General features: G+C 42.6%; 1 protein-coding gene across 5 annotated transcripts in view; it reads right to left on the bottom strand.

Annotated features, from left to right (window-relative positions):
* The window catches only part of atad2b (ATPase family AAA domain containing 2B), a 153,975-nt gene that overhangs the window by 99,590 nt on the left and 35,295 nt on the right, over positions 1–19,090 (bottom strand). For all 5 annotated transcript variants that reach the window (XM_046298765.1, XM_046298766.1, XM_046298767.1 and 2 more), the window contains exons 5-19: positions 18,090–18,186; positions 17,806–17,944; positions 17,109–17,249; positions 16,787–16,862; positions 16,582–16,683; positions 11,427–11,654; positions 11,012–11,186; positions 8,307–8,395; positions 7,984–8,143; positions 4,608–4,698; positions 3,094–3,205; positions 2,641–2,840; positions 1,357–1,498; positions 794–980; positions 373–558 (exon numbers count right to left, since the gene is read on the bottom strand). In XM_046298765.1, the coding sequence (XP_046154721.1) occupies positions 373–558; positions 794–980; positions 1,357–1,498; positions 2,641–2,840; positions 3,094–3,205; positions 4,608–4,698; positions 7,984–8,143; positions 8,307–8,395; positions 11,012–11,186; positions 11,427–11,654; positions 16,582–16,683; positions 16,787–16,862; positions 17,109–17,249; positions 17,806–17,944; positions 18,090–18,186 (2,125 nt within the window). The remainder of the gene's footprint in view (positions 1–372; positions 559–793; positions 981–1,356; positions 1,499–2,640; positions 2,841–3,093; positions 3,206–4,607; positions 4,699–7,983; positions 8,144–8,306; positions 8,396–11,011; positions 11,187–11,426; positions 11,655–16,581; positions 16,684–16,786; positions 16,863–17,108; positions 17,250–17,805; positions 17,945–18,089; positions 18,187–19,090) is intronic.

Here is a 19,090-nt window from a genome sequence, read left to right as displayed (position 1 = left end):
CGGTCAAGCTAGAGAACCATAACCAACTTCCACATGTTCAGGCTGTCATAACTTCACATTCTTAACATTTAAACTATAAACAGTGGTTATTAGCGTAAAACGTAATGGATCAAAAGACCAAAAATAAGAACACAGTGGTAGACATTTTAAATGCTACCACTCTTTAACCAGTTCAGCTGCAAAAATTAACATTTTCATAATTACTTTAAAACAAGCACACTTTTCAATTATGCAATGGGATTTTTTTTTCTTCTCTGGGCAATTGGCTTGTGCCAGATTTTATTTATCAGCATTTCATTTTATTTTTATTTTTTAAATCTGCCAAAAGCCGGCTATTACCGGCTAACAGAAACCCTGGTGTGTTTAGCCTACCTCCTGCGGTAGCTGTGTGTAGCAGGTCTCTGTGGTGGCGAGGATGAGGAGGGGGGTGAAAGAGGGGACGTCCTGGAGCAGAGAGAGAAAGGTGTTCTTTACAGTGTCGCTAACCGAATCCCACCAATCACAGATGTGAGGCATGAACACCACACTGGGCACGCTCCGACGCGCCTCACAGAACACCTGACGGACACACACAACAGCCAAACATCATACATTTGCGATATACACATTTGCGATATACATATTTGCGATCTGTATGAGTGTGTGTGTGTGTGTGTGTGTGTGTGTGTGTGTGTGTGTGTGTGTGTGTGTGTGTGTGTGTGTGTGTGTGTGTGTGTGTGTGTGTGTGTGTGTGTGTGTGTGTGTCTTTATATATATATATATATATATATATATGTAGAGGTGTGTGTGTTACCTGAGCGCAGGATTCCTCAGGTGTCTTGGCGCTGACAGAGTAGAGAGTGGGCAGGTCTAGACGGTGGACAGACAGCTTGTCCAGATGGTGTAACACAGCAGGGGCCAGGTGAGAACCCTGTCCCGAGCCGGGGGGACCCGCCAGCAGCAGGCGAGGCCGGTACGACGTGGGCTGGTGGAGAGCTGATCTGGAGGGAGAAGAGAGTGAGAATCAGCTTCTCTTTTTTAAATGTGTCCTTACATTACCAAATAGGCTATCAGTCTCCAGTTGATTTATTAAACTAAAAATGGTTAGAGGACTATAATGTCCATAATCATATTTCAAAATCTTTAAACATATTAGCCATCTATATCAGATAAAGTACCTCGTAGATTGATGTGAATCTAAGAGAACATTTATCTTCCCTCTCCTGTATTGATGACAGGACTGAAGGATGACTAATGGTTTTAACTTAGACTTTGCTCATGTCATTCTCCTTGTGGTCACAAGGTGGCATTAAAATGCACTGATCCAGTGGGGTGTGTGTGGCTAGGGGTAGAGCTGTGTTCTGTAGTCAGACTCACGTGGTGAAGTGTAGGAAGGGTGTGTGTGCCGTAGAGGGGTGTGTGTGCATCTTTGGGGATCCAGGCTGGAGGTGGTAGATAGAGAGAGCTGCTCCATCCGTCTCCTCTTCACTGAACTCCTCCTCTAGCAGATTGTCAATGTCTAGTAGGAAGGAAGGTCAGGAGGAAATACTGTCAAACAAACTGTGTGCCACCTAGAAATAAAACTGAAAACCCAGATGTGAAAACTCCTTCGCATTGAGTTGATCAGGCTGTAGATTGAGGCCTGCGGAATGTTGTCCGACTCCTCGTCAATGGCTGTGCGAAGTTGCTGGATATTGTTGGGAACTGGAACACGTTGATAAATGTCGATCCAGAGCATCCCAAACATGCTCAATGGGTGACATGTCTGGTGAGTATGCAGACCATGGAAGAACTGGGACATTTTCCACTTCCAGGAATGATGTACAGATCCTTACAACATGGGGCTGTGCAATATTATGCTGAAACTTGATGCGATGGCGGCGGATGAATGTCACGACAAATGGGCCTCAGGATCTCTGTGCATTCAAATTGCCAACAATAAAAATGAAATTGTGTTCGTTGTCCTTAGCTTATGCCTACCCATACCATAACCCCACCACGGGGCACTCTGTTCACAACACGGACATCAGCAAACCGCTCGCCCATACGACACCACACACGCTGTCTGCCAGCTGCCGGGTACAGTGGAAACTGGGATTCATCTGTGAAGAGCACACTTCTCCAGCGTGCCAGTGGCCATCCAAGATAAGTATTCGGCCACTGAAGTCATTTACGACCCCGAGATGCAGTCAGGTCGAGACCCTGGTGAGGACAGCAAGCACGCAGATGAGCTTCCATGAGACCATTTCTGACAGTTTGTGCAGAAATTATTTGGTTGTGCAAACCCAGTTTCATCAGCTGTCCAGGTAGCTGGTCTCACACGATCCCACAGGTTAAAAGAAGCCAGATGTGTTTTATAAAATTTCCACAAAAATGTTTAAGTCCTTCCAATTTAAAATAACTTCTATTAACAGCCCATTGAGCAGAAATTGTTACAGCTACAGCAAGGGGGCAAAACTAGAGAAAGCTCTGGTCTTATTAGTAGAGACATCATGGTTTATTAGGAAGGACGGTGGAGTGGTAAATGGAAGTTATTAAAAGAAGCATGAGAGATAGTACAACTCCCAGTAGATATGGGGTGAGAGAGAGCAAAATAGGGAGCAAAAGGAGAGACTGACAGAAAGAGCAATCCCCAGACGGGTAGAAAGAGCGAACCCGTACCTCCTCTACTCTCCCTGTGATGTGATTCTGCATGAGGGAAGACTCGGAGCAGGACCTCCAGCACTGTGTCCAGTGTGTTGGCCAGTAGGGGGCGTATGTTTGGGGACAGGGCTCGGCCTGGAGGGGCCTGGGCTCTCACGGAGGCTGGGACGATGGTCCGCAAGGCGCGGCTGAAGTCCCCAGGTCCCAGCACGATGGTACTGATAGAGACAGATAGATCAATAAATGAATACTTGATCCAGAATGGAAATTCAGTGTCAGCAGATCATACAGATTTAGGGGAGAATTCTAACTTACACTTCATTAAAATTGTGTATTAACCATGCTTTGATGTCAATGGGAGACTACATGGAAATTAAACTTAAGTGGAAGTTAGGATTGGCCCCATGCAGACAAGACAATGGATTCCAGTCCATTAATATGGACTTTCAGTTTCCTCCTCTCCATGGATACCTGACATCCAGCTGCAGCTTAACACTGCTGCCGTAGATCTGGGGGTAGCGCCGCCGCAGCGCCGCCAGGGCCGTCTCTGTGCAAAGTGCTTTGATGTCGGCACCGCAGTAACCTGGAGCAAGGGAGTGGAGTCAATGAAAGAACCGAAAAGGAAGTAAAATAAACATCTACACTACCGTTTAAAAGTTTGGGGTCACTTAGAAATGTCCTTGTTTTTGAAAGAAAAGCTAATTGTGTGTCCATTAAAATAACATCAAATTGATCAGAAATACAGTTTAGACATTTTTAATGTTGTTCATGACTGTTGTAGCTGGAAAAGGCTGATGTTTTATGGAATATCTACATAGGCATACAGAGGCCCATTATCAGCAACAATCACTCCTGTTCCAATGGCATGTTGTGTTAGTTAATCATTTTAAAAAGCTATTTGATCATTAGTAAACCCTTTTACAATTATGGTAGCACAGCTGAAAACTGTTGTTCGGATTAAAGAAGCAATAAAACTTGCCTTCTTTAATCTGGAGCATCAGCATTTGTGGGTTCGATTACAGGCTCAAAATGGCCAGAAACCAAGAACTTTCTTCTGAAACTCATCAGTCTATTCTTGTTCTGAGAAATTAAGGCGAATCCATGCGAGAAATGCCCAAGAAACTGAAGATCTCGTACAACGCTGTGTACTACTCCCTTCACAGAAAAACGCAAACTGGCACTAACCAGAATAGAAAGAGTGGGATGCCCCGGTGCACAACTGAGCAAGAGGACAAGTACAAGTCTAGTTTGAGAAACAGGTGGCTCACAAGTCCTCAAATGGCAGCTTCATTAAATAGTACCCGCAAAACACCAGTCTCAACAGCAACCGTGAAGTGGTGACTCAGGGATGTTGTCCTTCTAGCCAGAGTTGCAAAGAAAAAGCCATATCTCAGACTGGCCAATAAAAATAAAATATTAAGATGGGCAAAAGAACACAGACACTGGACAGAGGAATATCGGAAAAAAGTTATGGACAGACAAATCTAAGTTTGATGCAAGAACTATTTAGGTAAGAAGCAATCCGCTGGTATTCTGTCTATAATGGAGTGGCCAGCACAGTCACCGGATCTCAACCCTATTGAGCTGTTGTGGGAGCAGCTTGACCGTATGGTACATAAGAAGTGCCCATCAAGCCAATCCAACTTGTGGGAGGTGCTTCAGGAAGCATGTGGTGAAATCTCTTCAGATTACCTGAACAAATTGACAACTAGAATGCCAAAGGTCTGCAAGGTTGAAATTGCTGCAAATGTAGGATTCTTTGACGAAAGCAAAGTATGAAGGACAACGATTGTCATTTTTTTTTTTTTTATCATTATTTATAACCTTGTCAACATCTTGACTATATTTCCTATTCATTTTGCAACTCATTTCATGTAGGTTTTCATGGAAACAAGGAAATGTATAAGTGACCAAAAACTTTTGAACGGTAGAGTTCGTAAATGTTACAGACATTAATAAAAACCTAACATAAGTCAATCTCTTACCGACACATTTCTCAGCCAGCTCGTCCACAAACTGCTCAGCCAGTCTGGGGTTCCAGTCCCGAGTGTGGATCTCAAGGATTTGCCTCCGGGCCTAGGAACAGAGAGAAAAAGACAAAGACCGAAAGAAGGAGAGGGAAGTACAGGGATAGAGAAACATTTAATAACTAACAAAAACCACCCTGCTCACACCACAGTGGGTTTTTGGTCTCTCTGCCAGCTGTCTCCCTCTGTGTGTGTACAAAATGTTGACATAAGTGTAACCATAAAACATTGTGATGTTATCGCCCCCTATTGGCCAATCCATTTTTTATTACTGAAATGACAGATGGGCTATAGTGGGTAATCGAATGCAACTAGACGAATCATGACGAAAGATACTGTTGTTGAAAGCCTGGGCAGAGGGTAAGTGCAGGCCAATACTTTTCTAATAGTCCTTTCTGGTGGAGGAGCTACAGCTACTAGCCTACAGCCTAATCCCCATCCATCTGACAGATCAACATTTACGCTGCTTTGGTAGAATTCTCCACTCTGTCTGGCCTACATTCCTCTCATGTTCTGTATCACATATTTATTGAAATAGGCTATAGCAAATGGTAATAGGAAAATAAATTACTTAATATCACTTGTGTGCTGCCCTGCTGCCCTGCTGCGCTGCTGCGCTGCGAGACTCTGTTCTTTACTGCAGGGCACCAGCCAAGTTCAAGTAGGCTAAACCATCGTCTATCACATCACGATGTCGACAATCATCGTCGTAATATCGCCCAACCCTAGTGTGTGTGTCTCTGCTGAGGTCGACTGATTGCTATGCAGCGCTGGGCTGGGACTGGCACACAGTCACACTAAACTGGGACTAATGTGTGGAGTACACACACACACACAGAACAGCAGCTGGAACACACACACAAACAAGCATGACACTATCTTAACAAGGATTTAAAAAATAAAAAACATACTATGCCATCCATAGACGTACTTTAAATGATTGGGATTACAGTATCAACACATCAACATAGTGTATTCATTGATTGGGATTACAGTATCAACACATCAACATAGTGTATTCATTGATTGGGATTACAGTATCAACACATCAACATAGTGTATTCATTGATTGGGATTACAGTATCAACACATCAACATAGTGTATTCATTGATTGGGATTACAGTATCAACACATCAACGTAGTGTATTCATTGATTGGGATTACAGTATCAACACATCAACATAGTGTATTCATTGATTGGGATTACAGTATCAACACATCAACATAGTGTATTCATTGATTGGGAGTACAGTATCAACACATCAACGTAGTGTATTCATTGATTGGGATTACAGTATCAACACATCAACATAGTGTATTCATTGATTGGGATTACAGTATCAACACATCAACGTAGTGTATTCATTGATTGGGATTACAGTATCAACACATCAACATAGTGTATTCATTGATTGGGATTACAGTATCAACACATCAACGTAGTGTATTCATTGATTGGGATTACAGTATCAACACATCAACGTAGTGTATTCATTGATTGGGATTACAGTATCAACACATCAACGTAGTGTATTCATTGATTGGGATTACAGTATCAACACATCAACGTAGTGTATTCATTGATTGGGATTACAGTATCAACACATCAACGTAGTGTATTCATTGATTGGGATTACAGTATCAACACATCAACGTAGTGTATTCATTGATTGGGATTAGAGTATCATACATAGTGTATTCATTGATTGGGATTACAGTATCAACACATCAACATAGTGTATTCATTGATTGGGATTACAGTATCAACACATCAACATAGTGTATTCATTGATTGGGATTACAGTATCAACACATCAACGTAGTGTATTCATTGATTGGGATTACAGTATCAACACATCAACGTAGTGTATTCATTGATTGGGATTACAGTATCAACACATCAACGTAGTGTATTCATTGATTGGGATTAGAGTATCATACATAGTGTATTCATTGATTGGGATTACAGTATCAACACATCAACATAGTGTATTCATTGATTGGGATTACAGTATCAACACATCAACATAGTGTATTCATTGATTGGGATTAGAGTATCATACATAGTGTATTCATTGATTGGGATTACAGTATCAACACATCAACGTAGTGTATTCATTGATTGGGATTACAGTATCAACACATCAACATAGTGTATTCATTGATTGGGATTACAGTATCAACACATCAACATAGTGTATTCATTGATTGGGATTACAGTATCAACACATCAACGTAGTGTATTCATTGATTGGGATTACAGTATCAACACATCACCAACATAGTGTATTCATTGATTGGGATTACAGTATCAACACATCACCAACATAGTGTATTCATTGATTGGGATTACAGTATCAACACATCATAGTGTATTCATTGATTGGGATTACAGTATCAACACATCAACATAGTGTATTCATTGATTGGGATTACAGTATCAACACATCAACGTAGTGTATTCATTGATTGGGATTACAGTATCAACACATCAACGTAGTGTATTCATTGATTGGGATTACACATCATAGTGTATTCATTGATTGGGTATTACATAGTGTATTCAACACATCACCAACATAGTGTATTCATTGATTGGGATTACAGTATCAACACATCATAGTGTATTCATTGATTGGGATTACAGTATCAACACATCAACATAGTGTATTCATTGATTGGGATTACAGTATCAACACATCAACATAGTGTATTCATTGATTGGGATTACAGTATCAACACATCAACATAGTGTATTCATTAATTGGGATTACTGTATCAACACATCAACGTAGTGTATTCATTGATTGGGATTACAGTATCAACACATCAACGTAGTGTATTCATTGATTGGGATTACAGTATCAACACATCAACATAGTGTATTCATTGATTGGGATTACAGTATCAACACATCAACGTAGTGTATTCATTGATTGGGATTACAGTATCAACACATCAACGTAGTGTATTCATTGATTGGGATTACAGTATCAACACATCAACATAGTGTATTCATTGATTGGGATTACAGTATCAACACATCAACGTAGTGTATTCATTGATTGGGATTACAGTATCAACACATCAACGTAGTGTATTCATTGATTGGGATTACAGCATCATACATAGTGTATTCATTGATTGGGATTACAGTATCAACACATCAACGTAGTGTATTCATTGATTGGGATTACAGTATCAACACATCAACGTAGTGTATTCATTGATTGGGATTACAGCATCATACATAGTGTATTCATTGTGCCATAATCCTATACATGATTCATATTGGCAGGTGTGTTGAAATTGTTAACTACGCCACTCCCTCACCTTCTTGTCAGGCAGGTTGAAGAGGAACTCCCTGTCAAAGCGTCCAGGCCTCCGTAGAGCAGGGTCTATGGAGTCCAGTCTATTGGTAGCACCGATCACCACGATTTCCCCTCTGCTGTCCAGACCATCCATCAACGCCAGCAGAGTGGACACTATGGAGCTGGAGGAGGAGAGGAAAGAGGGATAGTGAGGGAGAGAGGAAAGAGAGTGATTATGGTCAAACCTTAGTAAAAACTGATCACTCACTTTCATTATTGATTATCAGAGACCATCATCAAATGGAGATATCTAAACCAAACTGCTACTCCTGCGTCAAATAGTACCTGTGTATCTGGTCCTGTCTGCTGGAGCGCACTGGGGCCAGCCCGTCTATCTCATCAAAGAAGATTATGGAAGGCCTCATCAGGTACGCCTAGAAGAGAGGAACACACAACCTTAATACAATGATCACGAAAGTCTAACTCCTCTCACAAAGTAACAACACAGTGGACTAGAGGTCTTCACGGATCCACGTGTACCAGAATCTCCAAGACCCAGAACCCAGCAGGTCCGGATTCAGAATGATAAATAATGTGACGGTCTGGGTCGGATCTGATATGGATTGTCACGGGTAAGTGTAGTTTTAACCGACTGTTCCCGGAAGAGCCCGTACAGATCAGAACGCGACTACTGCAGTAGAGAAAGAGACATTTTATCATTTTGCGGCTGCTCTTGCTTTTCACGAGAGTGGAGCGTGTAACTTGTTGATGGCCAATCAAAGACGAATAGGCTACAGCCAGAGCCTCGCTATGTGTGTTGCAAAAGGCGATACACTTTATATACAAATGTATGAAGACACCCCTTCAAATTAGTGGATTTGGCTATACAAATTGAGCACACAGCCATGCAATCTCCATAGACAAAACATTGGCAGTAGAATGGCCTTACTGAAGAGCTCAGTTACTTTGAACATGGCACCGTCATAGGATGCCACCTTTCCAACAAGTCTGTTCATCAAATTTCCGCCCTGCTAGAGCTGCCCCAGTCATCTTCAAGTGCTGTCATTGTGAAGTGGAAACATCTAGGAGCAACAATGGCTCAGCCGCGAAGTGGTATGCCACACAAGCTCACAGAATAGTCTGTCCTCAGTTGCAACACTCACTACAGAGTTCCAAAATTGCCCCAAAGCAATGTCAGCACAATAACTGTTAGTCCGGAGCTACATGAAATGGGTTTTCATTGGCCGAGCAGCTGCACACAAGCCTAAGATCACCATATGCAATGCCAAGTGTCAGCTGGAGTGGTGTAAAGCTCACCGCCATTGGACTCTGAAACGGAAACACGTTCTCTGGAGTGATGAATCACGCTTCGCCCTCTGGCAATCCGACGTACTAATCTAGGTTTGGCGGATGCCAGGAGAACACTACCTCCCCCAATGCATAGTGTGGCGCCAACTGTAAAGTTTGGTGGCGGAAGAATAGTGGTCTGGGGCTTTTTATCATGGTTCGGGTGCTTTTTCATGTGCTTCCAATTTTGCGGCAACAGTTTGGGGAAGGTCCTTTCCTGTTTAAACCTAATTCGATGATCTAGTTTCGTTGGTGGAGTTGAAACACTTGATCGATGTATAGATATCATATAAGAGTTATTGTCTTTAGGACAGCTGTTTGAGTCAAGACTTTCATGTTTTCTTTACATAATATGTAATTGTTGTACTGTACATTTACATTACATTTAAGTCATTTAGCAGACGCTCTTATCCAGAGCGACTTACAAATTGGTGCATTCACCTTATGACATCCAGTGGAACAGCCACTTTACAATAGTGCATCTAAATATTTTAAGGGGGGGGGGGGGGGTGAAGGATTACTTTATCCTATCCTAAGTATTCCTTAAAGAGGTGGGGTTTCAGGTGTCTCCGGAAGGTGGTGATTGACTCCGCTGTCCTGGCGTCGTGAGGGAGTTTGTTCCACCATTGGGGAGCCAGAGCATGTATGTGTGTCTATCATTTTGTTTAATGTTGTGTTAATGTATGTAGGTTGTTTTGTCTGAAACGTTGTTCCCCCTGCTGCTATTTGACCAGGTGTCGCTTGGAAAATAGATGTTCTCAATGAGAAAAACCTGTATAAATGAAGTGTAAAAAAAGATATATTAAAAAATACAAATAAATGCCCCTGTGCACAAAGCAAGGTCCATAAAGAAATTGTTTGTCGAGATCAGTGTGGAAGATGATGATTGGCCTGCACAGATGTCGAGATCGGTGTGGAAGATGACTGGCCTGCACAGAGCCCTGACCTCAACCCAATGAACACCTTTGGGATGAATTGGAACGCCGACTGCGAGCCAGGTCAATCACCCAACATCAGTGCCCAACCTCACTAACGCTCGTGGCTGAATGGAAGCAAGTCCACACAGCATCGTTGCAACATCTAGTGGAAAATCTTCTCCTAAGAGTTCAGTTATTAGTAACTGTAGGATGAGAAAGTGAAAGCACTGCAGCCTCAGTTAGCCTAGCTAGCTAACTTTAGCTAGCTTCTCCCAGTTTGATGCAGTCAAGACAGGTACTACGTAATCATATTGGATTCTAAATAACCTAACTGTGGCAGTTATTAGTCAGCTTGGTTGGTTGCAGTCACTCACTCACAGTACAGCCTCTCCCCGCCTGCTAAAGCTGCTCCTCTCTCCCTCATCTCATACTTTAGCAGCTCTGGTTAATAAAGTAGCATTAAAAAAAAAGACTTTTCTGCTGCTTTCTTCACTTTCAGAGTCTGGATCCAACCAGGTCTTTATGGAACGGGTCTAGTTGTCTTCGGATCCGTTCGGAAGGGGTCTCTCTCTATATATTGTTTTATTAATTTATGCATATCGGGACCGGGTGGGAAAGCCCTAGGTCCATTTCAGAACAGGGCCAACTGAAGACCTTTACTCTGGACTAGAGGTGCATCAGCTAGCCTAAACAGACAGTGTTTTGGTAAGCACAATAGAAACACACAGGTAACTAATGAAAAAGTCCCTGATGATGTCAAACTGATAAGCCTTGGCTCAAGCTCACCTGGTCGAAGAGCAGGCGTAGCTGTCGTTCTGATTCACCGACCCACTTGCTGAGGCAGTCAGCTCCCTTCCTCATGAAGAATGACACTTTCTTGTCACCTTGACTACACTCGTTGGCCAAAGCACGCGCTACTAGGGTCTTTCCTGTACCTGGTGGGCCGTGGAACAGACACCCTCTGTACAGGGGGAAGAAAGAGTGAGAGACAGAGAGAAAGAGTAAAGAGTGAGAGACAGAGAGGTAAATAACAAGTCTCACTTTTATTGATTGAGGAACTACACATTGTGACCATTCAATGTTTCCCCTCATCTGGCTTGTTGAAAGTAAATACCAGTTAGAAATGGCAAACAAAGAAGGATACATGCTTGATATGTCTGAAAATGAATAATGCGAGTTTCCAGGTGGCTTTGCCCTTTACCTTGGTGGCTGAATCTTGAACCTCTCGAAAACCTCTGGGTAGAGGAGAGGGAAGACCACCATCTCTTTCAGGGACTGGATGTGGTTGGACAGCCCTCCCACGCTGTCAAACTTCACTGAGGTGTCCAGATTCATGGGGTCCACATCAGCGAGGCTAGCTCCCACCTTGGCCCTGTCCCTCAGCACCCCACTGGCCAGGTCCTCTGCTCGCAAGTTCATAGGTAGACACCTTTAAAAATAACAAGTGTTAGCACTGATATATCTGCAGCTCAACACTGATAGACCGGTAAAGGTAGGTCGATGTGCTGTGGTCCTTTGTAGCTCAGTTCATTGAGCATGGCACTTGGAATGACAGGATAGTGGGTTCAATCCCCGGGACCGTACATAGGTATAATGTATGCACGCATGACTAAGTCACTTTGGATAAAAGTGTCTGCTAAATTGCCTATATCATAAATATATTATTGCAGTGAGCTTTCTGGTGCATAACGGCTGCTGTGTATCACTAGGGGTATTAGTGGTCGTATTACCGCCACACCGGCGGTCACGAGTCATGATGGCAGTCAAATCCCCTGTGACCGTTTAGTCATGGTAATTAGGCTTCTCCAGGCTCAGATGCTGCTGCTAGTCATTAGTAGTCTACCAAACTTGCTAACTGCCTGGTACTCAGCACTCTATTGTCCCTCTAATCACTCTGACATCAATGCAAATGTAATAGAAAATCTAATCAAACACTTCATGAGAGCTCATGAGATCATGTTGCACAACATTTCTATAGGCTATGCCTACTATATCTATCTATATACTTAATATTAAGCACATTACTTCGCTTTACAACAGGAGTATAAGCATAGCTGGCTGGCATGAAAATGGAACCACGGTAAATGGTCCTCCCTTCATTATGTAAGTGCATAGATATGTCTTTTTCCCAGTGGGTTAACTGCCTTGACAGATTTTTACCTTGTCAGCTCGGGGATACAATCCAGCAACCTTTCTGTGACTCATCCAACACGTTAACCACTAGCCTACCTGCCCCCCCTGAAGTGGCCAAATAACTTCTTAAAATTAAGCACTTAATAACCAGTGTAGAGCCTAAAAGATAAGACTGCCTAGGAACAGTGGGTTAACTGCATTGTTCAGGGGCAGAACGACAGAGTTTCACCTTGTCAGCTCGGGGGATCCAATCTTGCAACCTTACAGTTAACTAGTCCAACGCAGTAACGACCTGCCTCTCTCTCGTTGCACTCCACAAGGAGACTGCCTGTTACGCGAATGCAGTAAGCCAAGGTAAGTTGCTAGCTAGCATTAAACTTATCTTATAAAAAAAACAATCAATCATAATCACTAGTTAACTACACATGGTTGATGATATTACTAGATATTATCTAGCGTGTCCTGCGTTGCATATAATCTGACTGAGCTGAAAAATATCTAAGCATCTGACTGAGCGGTGGTAGGCAGAAGCAGGCGCGTAAACATTCATTCCAACAGCACTTTTATGCGTTTTGCCAGCAGCTCTTCGTTGTGCGTCAAGCATTGCGCTGTTTATGACTTCAAGCTTATCAACTCCCGAGATGAGGCTGGTGTAACCGAAGTGAAATGGTTAGCTAGTTAGCACGCGCTAACTAGAGGGACGGAAGCTATACTGTTTCACTGGCAATACTAAAGTGCCTATAAGAACATCCAATAGCCAAAGGTTAATGAAATACAAATGGTATAGAGGGAAATAGTCCTATAATTCCTATAATAACTACAACCTAAAACTTCTTACCTGGGAATATTGAAGACTTGTGTTAAAAGGAACCATCAGCTTTCATATGTTCTCATGTTCTGAGCAAGGAACTTAAACGTTAGCTTTCTTACATTGCACATATTGCACTTTTACTTTCTTCTCCAACACTTTGTTTTTGCATTATTTAAACCAAATTGAACATGTTTCATTATTTACTTGAGGCTAAATTGGCCAATCAGTAAAATTTTATTGATGTATTACATTAAGTCAAAATTAGTGTTCATTCAGTATTGTTGTAATTGTCATTATTTAAAAAAATAATAATAATAATTGGCAGATTAATCGGCATCGGCTTTTTTGGTCCTCCAATAATCGGTATCGGCGTTGAAAAATCGTAATCGGTTGACCTCTAAAACAATACATAGCCTACCGCATATTATGCATGGAAGAAGAACATAAAACTAAACTGATTTAAGATGTCTTTGAAACATAATGGCTCTAGCCTTTCAGTGTGGACTGGAATATTATACATACTGGATGCTCCAAAATGTCTATCCATGAGTCTGAGAGAACGTATAGTCCTAGGGCTAGGTGATGCTGTTGGTTCATTAACCGTGTAGGGCGGCTTACAGTTAGCCAACAAATAGTGAATTTGTATTTGATTTTGAATAGCCTAGTAATAGGAATTTGTTTTCTATTTTCATAATTAATTGAGTAACACATTAGCTATACAGAATATCTCATCACCACGTGTTTCCATCTCCTCCTCGTCTCTCCTTTATTCCTTTCTAGAGCGCGCAGACAGGCTGTCAACAGTTTAGTGAAATGTGTTTTGTTGCAAAAACATGTTAATATCGATGTTCCCAAAGAGATTTCACTTGGTTTTCCCCCAATTATTTAAATTTGTATTTTTTATTTCACTTTTATTTAACCATGTAGGCTAGTTGAGAACAACTTCTCATTGACAACTGCGACCAGGCCAAGATAAAGCAAAGCAGTGTGACACAGAGTTACACATTGAATAAAGAAGCGTACAGTCAATAACACAATAGAGAAAAAGGAAGTCAATATACAGTGTTACGGATACAAGTATCCTGTGTGTATCCTGTGTGTATCCTGTGTGTATCCTGTGTGTATCCTGTGTGTATCCTGTGTGTATCCTGTGTGTATCCTGTGTGTATATCCTGTGTGTGTGTTTCTTTTCTCTCCTTCTCCCCTCACAGGTGAAAATCATCACTCCCCAATCAGTCACCAATCCAATCATCAATCAGAAGACACACCTCCTCCTGTTTCCTACCCGATCACAGTTCCTTTCCCTTGGTTTAAAAACCCTGTCAGTTGTTTGCTCTAGAGCTCAATCTCTCTGTAAATGCCATGTCTGTAGGTCTCTGTGTTTCACTCTCTCGTTGTGTATTAACCTCTCTTTTGTTTGAGCACCTCCATAGCACTTTGTCTCACCTGTGAGTATTGTTTTGGTTATGGTGTTTGTTTGTTTACTGGTGGGAAAAGGGGAAACCAAGACAAGTCACCCATGGGCATACACTACCCGTAGGTAGACTTTGTTAAATACACTAGTTAGAACTGGGCGGAGCACCCACTGTATTTTTGGTTAGTTAGCTGTTAAAGTAGGCTAGTCTAGCTTAGTTTTTTTTTGAATACTTATAGTTTCTTTCCTTGGGTCCAGCCCCCCCCCCCTTCCCCCCATTACTGTGTGTTTACAAATAAACCTTGAGTTTGACGGTAGATTTCAGTTGTCGTAGTTATTTCGTTCTCACTTTTACTTTGTCACTATTATAATTTGCTTGAGTTATGTCACGGGTCTCATTACCATCCCCCCTAGACTGTCGGGCCAAAAGGGATTCATAACATACAGTGAGTGCAAATAGTGTGAGGAGGTAGGCAATAAATAGGCTATAGTAGGACTGTGTAGCTAGAGAGCATGCTCCTCAAACAGGAATATCACCTATCGGGCAGAGAGAGCATGCTCCTCTAACAGGAATATCACCTATCGGGCAGAGAGAGCATGCTCCTCAAACAGGAATATCACCTATCGGGCAGAGAGAGCATGCTCCTCAAACAGGAATATCACCCATCGGGCAGAGAGAGCATGCTCCTCAAACAGGAATATCACCCATCGGGCAGAGAGAGCATGCTCCTCTAACAGGAATATCACCCATCAGGCAGAGAGAGCATGCTCCTCTAACAGGAATATCACCCATCGGGCAGAGAGAGCATGCTCCTCTAACAGGAATATCACCCATCGGGCAGAGAGAGCATGCTCCTCAAACAGGAATATCACCTGTCGGGCAGAGAGAGCATGCTCCTCAAACAGGAATATCACCTATCGGGCAGTGAGAGCATGCTCCTCTAACAGGAATATCACCCATCGGGCAGAGAGAGCATGCTCCTCTAACAGGAATATCACCCATCGGGCAGAGAGAGCATGCTCCTCTAACAGGAATATCACCCATCGGGCAGAGAGAGCATGCTCCTCAAACAGGAATATCACCTGTCGGGCAGAGAGAGCATGCTCCTCTAACAGGAATATCACCTGTCGGGCAGAGAGAGCATGCTCCTCAAACAGGAATATCACCTATCGGGCAGTGAGAGCATGCTCCTCTAACAGGAATATCACCTGTCAGACAGTGAGAGTAATGACATGTCTTTTTCCCCTCCCCTGTCCATTTCATAATGGCACATTCTAAATCAAAACCAAATTTGACATATTAGTGAAGACAAGATTAAATCGAGAATAGTCTGATGGGTGAAAATCAGTTGAGAGCACAGCTGTGCAGCCTGAAGCAAGGAACAGAACAAGCTTTTTCTGCTTCTTTCTCAAATCAATAGCAGATAGTCGCTCCATGCAGCCCATATATGCTCTGATTTCTAAGACATTCTAAGGTTTATATCATTCACAACTAAAGTTCTTCTTACTATAAAATGATATATACAATTATGACACGGGACTTAAGCATATCCAAGCCTACAGCCTATGGCATGGAGAATAGCCAGATAACATACAGTAGGCCAACTCATTCTGTTCTTCTGAAATACATTTTCTTCTTATCATGTTTCTTTAGACCAGTCTAAATAAATAATGGATTTGTAGTGATGATATATATTACATTGATTTAGGCTTATTTTGATGACGCACATCAGCAGCTTGTATGTGTGGAGGCCTGGTTATGCTATACATGTTTATGTCAAATAACGGTCAATTACCGCGAGGCCAGCAGTCTTTTGCATGACAATAACCAGCTGACAGAATCTCATGACTGCCACTGCCCTATGTATCCCCACCCTATGTACATACAGTTTGGGGGTTGAATGGTAAGTGCTGTGAACTAGTGAAAAGCCACTTATGAATTGTATCTAAATATCAAAATTCACCAGGTGAGTGACAGAAAGAGGAGGAGGTATTCACCTGTTCCTGGCCCGGGTCATGCTCTTGCTTTTCCTCCTCTCAAATCTCTCCTCGTCAGATGACGACGTGGTGTCGCTACTGTGGATGGCATGTTTCTTCACTCTGGACCAAAGGAGTGGAGAAAAAGAAGAAACATTACACCATGTCAATGTAGGTAAGCAGGGTTTTCTAATAAATAATTGTTCATGCGGGGTACAAGACCAACCGTATATGGCTTCTCCTAGCTGGAGATCTGTGGGTGTCAAACAGGGAGGGAGTGGTTTGTTTTCTGTTGACGGGCTCTGGGATGCAATCATAGACACAGAAGATGTTAAAAGCAACAGCACTCGAGGTATAAAACAAAGACTACCAAGAAATGGTTTTATGCAAGAAAAGGAAAGCTTCAGGCAACTTAGTGGGCCAGTTTCCCAGACCCAGATTAAGCCATCTCCTTGACTAAAAGCCACGCTCATTGGCGAATCTGGGGACGGAAAACCGTCCCTTAGGGCTTGCAAAAAAAAAACAATATATATATATTTTTTCTTTACCGATAGGTGGCGCCTCGTATCTCTGTACAGTCTTGCGCTGCCTCAGGTTGTACGGTCTGTCATTCTCCTCTCCTACCTCCTCTGCCTCATCTCCATCATCCTCATCCTCCGCTTCGTCATCCTCTTCTTCCCCGTGAGACTCTAAGTAAACAAGTAAAATATGCTTTTTATTTATTTAATACTTTTTGCCCCTTTTCATGGTATCCAATTGGTAGTTACAGTCTTGTCCCATCGCTGCAACACCCGTATGGATTCAGGAGAGGCGAAGGTCGAGAGCCACGCATCCTCTGAAACACGACCCAACAAAGCCACGCTGCTTTTTGGCACACTGCTCGCTTAACCCAGAAGCACCAACGTGTCGGAGGAAACACCGTACAACTGGCGACCGAAGTCAGCATGCATGCACCCGGCCTGCCACAAGGAGTCGCTAGAGCGCGATGGGACAAGGACATCCCGGCCGGCCAAACCCTCCCCTAACCTGGACAACATGGCCAATTGTGCGCAGCCTCATGGGTCTCCCGGTTGCGTCATAGCCTGGGATCGAACCCGGGTCTGCAGTGCCTTAGATCACTGGGGACACCCTAAAATATTATATTTTAAATTTAGTCTGAACCTCAAGCAACACAGACGTGTAAATATGACAAAACTACAGTTCAGTCTCTGTACAGATTTACAAGCCATCCAAACTAAGTCAAACCTTCAGTCCCCTCTTCTTCCTCCTCCTCCTCCTCTTCCTCCTCTGTCTTGCTCATGGCTTTGTGATGCGCCTGCATGCCAAAGGTGTTCCTGCGCAGTGACTTCCTCCTCTTCACACGAGAATACATGTCCATGTTTTCCTAGAAGATCAGGAGTAGAGTCAGGTTCAGCTTGCTGGCCTGCCATCATAACATCCACCAAAGGAGTTAGTTACCAACAACCCACTTTCATATTGCCATGGTGCATTTTATTTATGGAATAATACAGATTGATTGATAGACTCACCACCTCAGTGTCTGTCCACATGCGGAGTCTCTCCACCTCCCTGTTCTGTCTGATGCTGCTAATGTTGTCCATCTCCTGAAGAACTGCCTCCGCCGTGCTGACAATACACGCATCGTCAACGGAAGTATCAAACACAGATGCATATGAATGACTACACGGAAGTTCTACGAGTAAGGCTGGGCCGATCATCACGTTACACATCTTCATATCTACCCAACACTGTTCACCTGTCTGCCAACCATTAAACAAGGAGATTCACTGTCCTCCACCTGGCGGTTTTCACTTTCTGCTTTACAGATCCAACACCTCCAGGTCATATATATTCATTATTTTGTCAAATATTAAGTCTATTAAAATGATAAGTTTGAATGGAAAACCTTTATCTGGTAGTACTGTTGACCTCTGGTTGATGTGTGTGTGCCCGTGTTTCCGTTATCCAGTAATAGCCAGCTTTTGTCCGATATTTTTTTGGACACTGGCCGAATAATGCTAAATAATGCTTTGTAGCCTCTTCATTGATGGAAATACATTTGAATGGTCATATCTATAGGTTAATTAGCATCATTTTGTGGAATTAAATTGGCATGTGTGTAAAGTATATTGGTTATGCATCTTATCACATGCGTACAGCATACAGCTACAGAGACTTTGAGTTGACAATCTGTCAGTGCCAGACATCTTGTGGTGCTTTCAAGACGACCGGGAATTCTGAAAAATACGAGGTCAAATCATGACGTCAGTGATTTTCAGGCCGCAAAGTCAGAGCTCTAGAAAGAGGCCTGAGTTCAGGAGTTGGAATATCGTTCAAAACGGCTTTTTCCAGTCGGAGCTAGTTTTTTCCTCCAGTTGCGTTGAATGCTCTGAAGTTTGAAATTGGAGATTTTTAAGTTCCCAGTTGTGTTGAATGTGGAGTCACATGTCAATGGAAGGCAGACTTCATCAGCATGTCACACACCACTGTCATAATGCCACTTTATATTATGTTTTCATACCCTACATTA

This window comes from Oncorhynchus gorbuscha, linkage group LG14 (genome assembly GCF_021184085.1).
Source record: "Oncorhynchus gorbuscha isolate QuinsamMale2020 ecotype Even-year linkage group LG14, OgorEven_v1.0, whole genome shotgun sequence".
Classification (NCBI taxonomy): Eukaryota; Metazoa; Chordata; class Actinopteri; order Salmoniformes; family Salmonidae; genus Oncorhynchus; species Oncorhynchus gorbuscha.
The sequence above is the reverse complement of the archived record's forward strand: the minus strand, read 5'-3'. Positions and strand labels throughout refer to the sequence as shown.